Consider the following 8610-nt stretch of genomic DNA (forward strand, 5'->3'; position numbering starts at 1 on the left):
GGGCGACAGAGCGAGACTCCGTCTCAAAAAAAAAAAAAAAAATAGAAAAGATAATCCCAGCTATTTGGGAGGCCAAGGCAGGAGAATCGCTTGAACCCAGGAGGCAGAGGTTGCGATGAGCCAAGATCGTGCCACTGCACTCCAGCCCAGGTGACAGAGCGAGACACCATCTCCCAAAAAAAAAAAAAAAAAAAAAATATGAAAGCTCACTTGTGGCTTTTCCCATGATCTGATTTCTATTGCCAAGATTAGTTTTGCCTGTTCTAGAACTTCGTATAAATGGAATTAAACAGTACACTTTTGTGCCTAGCATCTTTCACTCATCCTGCACCTGTGGTGTTGTATGTATTGATTGTTCTTTGTATTGCTGAATAGTATAACATTGTATGAATTTGTTTATCCATTTTTGTGTTGATTGACATTTGGGTTGCTTCCAATTTGGGGCTGTCGTGAATAAGACTTAGGAGCATTCCTTTTTTTAAACTTATGTTTTCATTTCTCATGGGTAAATAGACCTAGGAGTGGAATCCTGGGTTATAAAATAGATCTGTGTTAGCTTTTCTAGTGGATGTTAAATGCTATCTGATTGTTATTTTAATTTGCACTCTCCTCATAACTAATAGCAAGAATCTTTCATGTCATTATTAGCCATTGTGTATCTTTTCTTAAGTTTTTTCAAGTCTTTTGCCCATTTTTAAATTTGGTTGCTTATGTTTTTAAGATTGGTTTTTAAGAGTTCTATATGTATTCTGAATAAGAATCCTATGTTAGAAATATGTAATGCAAATATTTCCCAATCTGTTGCTTGCCTGTTGGTTTTCTTAATGGTGTCTTTTAATGAGGATCAGTGTACCAATTTTTAAAATGTTTTCTGCCTCTTGTGGTCTGTGTTTGGTAAGAGGTAGTTGTTTAGGTCAGGTTGGCTTTTTTTCCCCCACATAGGTATCTGGTTGTTCCAACAGTATTTGTTTTTATATATTGACCTTGAATCATTTAATCTTGCTTTGCACTTAACAGTTTTATAGGGTTGTGGGGTTTTGGGGTCAATTCCACAGGGCTTTTCTACATACAGTCATTCCTCTGTATCTGTGGGTTCTGCATCTGTATATTCATCCAACCATGGGTTGAAAATGTAGTTAGGCCTACTATGGTTGTGTCTGTACTTAATATGTACAGATTTGTTTTCTTGTCATTATTCTCTAAACAATATAGTATTTACATTGTATTAGGTATTATCTAGAGACAAGTTTAAATATACAGGAAGGTGTACTTAGGTTATATATAAATACTACACCATTTTTTTATCTTTTCTTTTTTTTACTGTCTCTTCCCTCTCTCCTTCCCTCACTTCCTCTGTCTTTCTCTTTCTCTCTTCAAAATCCCCGGAGGATTTTGGTATCCTCCAGGGTCCTGGGACCAATCTGCCACGGATACCGCGAGACAACTGCATACAATCATGTCATCGCCAAATAATGAGTTTCACTTCTTTCTTTCCAATCTGTATGCGTTTCTCACATGTATAGATTCGTATGGCCACCACCACACTCAAAATACAGAACAATTCCATCACAAGCGTCCCTGTGCTACTCCTTTTGTAGCCAAAAGGCAGCTTCCTTCCTCCACCTCTCCCTAATCCATAGCAACATTAATCTGTTCTCCATCTCCATAATTTTGTCTCTTCAAGGGTGTTATATGAATGGAATCAAATAATGTGTAATCTTTTATGATCAGCTTTTTTCCCATTGAGTATAATTCCCTTAAGATCAATCCATGTATGATTTGTTTTTTTTCTTACAGAGTAGTATTCCATAGTGTAGATGTGTCACAGTTTGCTTACCCATTTATTTGGGTTGTTTCTAGGTTTTGGTTATTATGAATAAAGCTCCTGTGAACATCTATGTGGAGGTTTTTTTTAATAGATATAAAGTTTTATATGAATTTTTGTTTCTTAGAATTAAAGGCCCAGCAGTGCAATTTGCTGGGTTATATGGTAAGCATGTATTTAGTTTTCTAAGAAATTGCCATATTCTTTTCCAGAGTGGCTCTGTAATTTTCCGTTCCATCAGCAGTATATGAATGATTTACTTTCTCTGCATTCTCACCAGCATTTGGTGTTATTACTATTTTTATTTTTTTTAAACTCTGATAGATGTGTAGTGACACTCATTGTGGTTTTAGTTTGCATTTCTCTAATAACTGATGATGTTGAATATCTTTTTATGTGCTTATTTACTACCTGTATGTCCTCTTTAATGAAATGTCTTTTACAATAAATGAGTTTTTGTAAATGGCCTATATTTATTTTCATTTTAGTAAACTGTTTCACGTTAGACCTGTAACCCAAGGAGATGTGTATAGAGCTGAAACTGAAGAAATTCCTAAAATATTCCAGGTAAAAATCTGAAGTTATAATTTTAAAGAATCTAAGTCCTAAGTGTTTTTGTGAAGCAAATGTAAAATATACCAATGCTTAAGATTTTAAAAATCTTTTCCTTTCACCATTCCTGAATGTAGATACTATATGCAAATGAAGGTGAATGTAGAAAAGATGTAGAGATGGAACCAGTACAACAAGCTGAAAAAACTAATTTCCAAAATCACAAAGGCCATGAGTTTATTCCTACACTCTACCACTTTCCTGCCAATTGTGATGCCTGTGCCAAACCTCTCTGGCATGTTTTTAAGCCACCCCCTGCCCTAGAGTGTCGAAGATGCCATGTTAAGTGCCACAGAGATCACTTAGATAAGAAAGAGGACTTAATTTGTCCATGTAAAGGTAAGGCATGGTAATTATTGTTACAATTTATAACAAATGTAGTTTTAAGTCTCAATGAAATAACTTATGTGTATTAATTTCTATACCAAGTTGAAAAGAGATTATAAAAAGTAGTATTTTGACACTGGTGGAGCAGTGTGCAGCTATTTACAGATTTAGCTTTTAAGAATGTTTTTATTTATTTTTATTGATTGAGATACAGTCTCACTCTGTCTCGCCCAGGCTGGAGTGCAATGGCGTGATCTCAGCTCACTGCAGCCTCTGCCTCCCAGGTTCAAGGGATTCTCCTATCTCAGCCTCCTGAGTAGCTGGGACTATAGGCATGTGCCACCACACCTAGCTAATTTTGTATTTTTAGTAGTGATGGAGTTTCAGCATTTTGCCCAGGCTGGTCTTGAACTCCTGACCTCAGGTGATCCACCGGCCTTGGCCTCCCAAAGTGCTGGGATTACAGGTGTCAGCCATTGCACACCTGGCCAACAGTGTTTTTAAAGAGAATCACCCCCTTGTGAACAAACAAAAAAAACAAACAAACATGCCACTAAGAAATTACCCCAAGTTGGAGAAGAGAGCAACAGGTGAGTTCCACTCTATTCACCCCTTAGTTTTTCCTCTTCTTTTTGTCTGGCATTCACTGCCTGGATCAGCATGCATGCTGTATCATAGACAGAATATTTTCTAGTTTAGCAGAGGTAGCTTGAGGGAAAGAATACAGACCATAGCTATTTTCAGATAAGAAACTTATGTTCTTTAAATACATTTATTTGTTTTACATTTTTTTAATATTTCTGATTTTACTTAATTAGTTTGACTAATTTTTTTTTTTAATTTCAGCCTTATTTAACTTAAGGAGAATGAGATATTGTTCATGCTTAATTAAGCATATTAAAACTTTTAGAACCTTAAGAACTTGAAAAACTATGCATTTGATAGGTTGGATTTTAAAAAACGGTATAACTTTAATTATGCTTTTTTTTTTCCTCCTTAACATAGTAAGTTATGATGTAACATCAGCAAGAGATATGCTGCTGTTAGCATGTTCTCAGGATGAACAAAAAAAATGGGTAACTCATTTAGTAAAGAAAATCCCTAAGAATCCACCATCTGGTTTTGTTCGTGCCTCCCCTCGAACACTTTCTACAAGATCCACTGCAAATCAGTCTTTCCGGAAAGTGGTCAAAACTACATCTGGAAAAACTAGGTAAGGATTGAAAATGCTGACCTTTTTAACAATGTGAAAATGATTGGATAACATCTATTAAAATGAGAAATCTAATTGTTCTTTTCACCTCAGAGGGCATCATTTTTATGTCTTTGTATATGACTTGCAGTGACTTTATAAATTAGTTTGACTTATTCTTGTTAGAATTTAAAAATAATAATACATGCAATATTATATTTATTTAGTTCTGTCTAATTTTATTGTCATAAGTTGCTGTACATGGCATAGTTTTAGCCCTTAATGCTTTAACCAACTTGTTAATTTTTTTAATGCAGAAATTCATATAAAACTTTTAATCATCTTTTCTATTTTTTAACTGTGTTGGCATAGTTTTCTACAAAAACTAAAATTGTTTTTCTCTTTTTTGTTAACTTCCCATACTATCCCAACATACAAAATTATTTGGTATTATCAGTGACTATTTTTTAAAATTATTTTACTTTAAGTTCTGGGATATACGTGCAGAACATGCAGGTTTGTTACATAGGTATACATGTGCCATGGTGGTTTGTTGCACCCATCAACCCATCATCTACATTAGGTATTTCTCCTAATGCTATCCCTCCCCTAGCCCCCCGACAGGCCCTGGTGTATGATGTTCCCCTCCCTGTGTCCATGTTTTCTCATTGTTCAACTCCCAGTTATGAGTGAGAACCTGTGGTGTTTGGTTTTGTGTTCCTGTGTTAGTTTGCTGAGAATGATGGTTTCCAGCTTCATCCATGTCCCTGCAAAGGACATGAACCGAGCCCCCTCCACTCCCCCCTCCCTTTTTTTTTTGAGGCTGAGTCTTGCTTTGTTGCCCAGGCTGGAGTGCAGTGGCGTGATCTCGGCTTATCATAACCTCAGCCTCCTGAGTAGCTGGGACTACAGGTGCATGCCACCATGACTGGCTAATTTTTGTATTTTTAGTAGAGATGGGGTTTCACTATGTTGGCCAGGCTTGTCTCGAACTCCTGATCTCGTGATCCACCTGCCTCTGCCTCCCAGTGTGCTGGGATTATAGGTGTGAGCCACCACGCCCAGCCAAACTCATCCTTTTTTATGGCTACATATCAGTAACTACGTTATTACAAACAAAATTCCCAATTAAGTCCTACTTCTTCTGTTGTTTAACTTTTTTTTTTGTTTTTTAAGAATCTTACTCTGTCACCCAGGCTGGAGTGCAGTGGCGGTGCTGTCTCAGCTCACTGCAACCTCCACCGCCCAGGTTCAAGCAATTCTCTGGCCTCAGCCTCCCAAGTAGCGGGGATTACAGACGGATGCCACCAAGCCTGGCTCATTTTTGTCATTTTAGTAGAGAGAGGGTTTCATCATGTTGGCCAGGCTGGTCTCAAACTCCTGACCTCAAGTGATCTGCCTGCCCCAGCCTTCCAAAGTGCTGGGATTACAGGCATGAGCCACCACACCTGGCTGTTTAACTATTTTTGATGAACTTTTTTCCAAAAATATCTTTTATGCCATGATAAACAATTATAAGGCATAACCATTCATTCATTCATTCATTCATTCATTCATTTTGAGACAGAGTCTCACTCTGTCACCCAGGCCAGAGTGCAGTGGTGCAATCTCAGCTCACTGCAACCTCTGCCTCCCGGGTTCAAGCTATTCTCCCACTTCAGCCTCCTGAGTAGCTGGGATTACAGGCACACACCACCACACCCTGCTAATTTTTGTATTTTTAGTAGAGATGGGGTTTCACCATGTTGGCCAGGCTGGTCTTGAACTCATGACGTCAGGTGATGCACCCTCCTGGGCCTCCCAAAGTGCTGGGATTACAGGCATGAGCCACCACACCCAGCAATTAACTCTTTCTTGGAGAGAAATTATGAAATCTGATCTCATTAAGTTCTCATTTTACTCATTAGTAAATAAGGCTCAGAGAAATTAAGCAGTTTGCTCAATCACAGAGTCAATGGATTGGAAACCATTTCTGTCCAATTCTAAAGCCTGTGTTGTCCAATTCCAAAGCCTCTATTCTACCACATACCAGCTTCCCTAGAGTGTACTCCCTAGATTAATAGGGCCACTCGAATCTAGAAGCTGAGACCTAACACTGATTGGCCTCGCTGCCAGTGTAACCCACATCTTCCAAGCAGGCTTAAAGCCATCTTGAATTCATCTCTTTTGTTCATTCCCTATTGTCAGTAACCAGGCCTAATTCTTTGAAATGACTTATATCCTTTCCTTTCTCAGCCACCACACTATGCCAGGTATTACCACATCACTGCTAACTTAATTCTGTAGAATGCTATGTCAGCCTTCTCCTGAGCATAGGGTGTAAACTGGATCTAAAGTGATTTGAAATGGGATTATAGCTGAGTAAGAAAATGTGCAGAAACAAAGAGGAGAGAATACTAAGTATATTTTTCCTATTCTTTGTTTCCCAAATTTTGTGTAATTGTTAATTATTGTATGTAAAGATAATGTATATTTACCTTTCCTTCTAATGTTTGTTTCTTGTATTTTTAAACAGAGTGCATTTCTTAAATTAGTTTTTTTCCCCCTCCTCAACAGTTAACCATGTGACCAAGTGCATTGTGGAATCGTGTGGGATGCTACCTGATAAACCAGGCTTCTTTAACCATGCAGAGCAGACAGGCTGTTTCTTTGACACAAATATCACAGGCTTCAGGGTTAAGATTGCTGTTATTCTGTCCTTGCTTTGGCACAACACACTGAGGGGTTTTTTTTATTGCGGGTTTGCCTACAGGTAGATTAGATTAATTATTACTATGTAATGCAAGTACAATTGGGGGAAAGCTTAGGTAGATATATTTTTTTTAAAAGGTGCTGCCTTTTTGGATTTATAAGAAAATGCCTGTCAGTCGTGATAGAACAGAGGTTTCCTCATATGAGTAAGAGGAAGGGACTTTCACTTTCATGTGGAACGGCCATCACTATCAAGATCAGCTCATGGAAGGAGTAAAGAAAATATCTCAAAATGAGACAAACTGAAGTTTTTTTGTTTGTTTGTTTGTTTTTTAAATGACTTAAGTTTTTGTGCTCTTGCAAGACTATACAAAACTATTTTAAGAAAGCAGTGATATCACTTGAACTTCAGTGCCCTCACTGTAGAATTTAAAAGCCTTACTGTTGATTGCCCATGGTGGACTTGATGGAGAAATTAAATATCTTTCATTATGCTTTAGAAAATACTGTATATGTTTCAGCAAGTTTGGGGAATGGGAGAGGACAAAAAAAAATTACATTTAATCTATGCATTTTTGCCAAGCCATATTGAGTTATTTTACTACTAGAGACATTAGGAAACTAACTGTACAAAAGAACCAAGTTTAAAAGCATTTTGTGGGGTACATCATTTCTATAATTGTATAATGTATTTCTTTGTGGTTTTAAATGATAAAGACATTAAGTTAACAAACATATAAGAAATGTATGCACTGTTTGAAATGTAAATTATTCTTAGAACACTTTCAGTGGGGGTTGCATTGTCCTTTTAGTGCCTTAATTTGAGATAATTATTTTACTGCCATGAGTAAGTATAGAAATTTCAAAAAATGTATTTTCAAAAAATTATGTGTCAGTGAGTTTTTCATTGATAATTGGTTTAATTTAAAATATTTAGAAGTTTGTTGGACTTTCATAAATTGAGTACAATCTTTGCATCAAACTACCTGCTATGGTAATGACTTTATAAAACTCTGCAAAAAATGTAGAAGGTTGCACCAATATAAAAAGGAAATATGGCAATACATCCATGATGTTTTCCAGTTAACATAGGAATTACCAGAAAAATACTGTTAAACTCTTGTCCAGTAACAAGAGTTGATGCATATGGACAGTATGATTTATTGTTTATTTTTTTAACCAAATACCTCCTCAGTAATTTATAATGGCTTTGCAGTAATGTGTATCAGATAAGAAGCACTGGAAAACTGATCGTCTCTAGGATGATATGCATGTTTCAAGTGGTATTGAAAGCCGCACTGATGGATATGTAATAATAAACATATCTGTTATTAATATACTAATGACTCTGTGCTCATTTAATGAGAAATAAAAGTAATTTATGGATGGATATCTTTAATTTTGACTGCAATGTGTTTTCTCATGGCTGAAATGAATGGAAAACATACTTCAAATTAGTCTCTGATTGTATATAAATGTTTGTTAAATTCCACGGTGAGATTAAAGTATATTTTTAAAAGATAAAACGCGGTCTTGGGCTCTAAAACAAGAGTGGGTATAGTTCACATGAAAAGCTGGCTAATGTGTGTTGGAAAACAATTCTCCGTGGGTCTCTTGCATTTCTGCACATCAGGGAAGCAGAGGCTCTGACAACCTTTCTTTTGACTATCTTTTCCAAGGATATTTATGTAGTGAACAGCCTTGGAAGATAGAGTGTCTCCCTTGAGAGAATGTCGGGTTCTTTTACTGTCCAGTATAATAAAGATAACGTCTCCCACCTATAATGCAAACCCACTGTGTGCTCAGCACCCACCTGGGCCACTATGCATTGCCCACATGAGACTTGGAAGGCAAAGGGAACTAATGGAACATGAAACTCATGCTGCTTTTGCTGTGCTGTGAATGAAGTCATCTGACTCTGACCCAGGGGTCTCATCTCTTTTGTCAGGATCCATGAAACTGT

The 8610-nt window shown here is 36.9% G+C and overlaps 1 protein-coding gene across 3 annotated transcripts in view; it reads left to right on the forward strand.

The window, feature by feature from the left end:
- Positions 1–8173, forward strand: part of ROCK1 (Rho associated coiled-coil containing protein kinase 1) — a 154698-nt gene extending 146525 nt beyond the window's left edge. For 2 of the 3 annotated variants that reach the window (XM_026456014.1, XM_026456015.1), the window contains exons 30-33: positions 2314–2392; positions 2515–2776; positions 3770–3977; positions 6786–8173. In XM_026456014.1, the coding sequence (XP_026311799.1) occupies positions 2314–2392; positions 2515–2776; positions 3770–3977; positions 6786–6924 (688 nt within the window). In that variant the 3' untranslated portion in view covers positions 6925–8173. Of the gene's footprint in view, positions 1–2313; positions 2393–2514; positions 2777–3769; positions 3978–6512 lie in introns of all 3 variants that reach the window. The other variant, XM_026456016.2, reaches the window with a different exon arrangement.
- The last annotated feature ends 437 nt before the right edge of the window (positions 8174–8610 follow it).

The sequence above is a fragment of the Piliocolobus tephrosceles genome, chromosome 18 (genome assembly GCF_002776525.5).
Source record: "Piliocolobus tephrosceles isolate RC106 chromosome 18, ASM277652v3, whole genome shotgun sequence".
In the NCBI taxonomy this organism is placed as follows: domain Eukaryota; kingdom Metazoa; phylum Chordata; class Mammalia; order Primates; family Cercopithecidae; genus Piliocolobus; species Piliocolobus tephrosceles.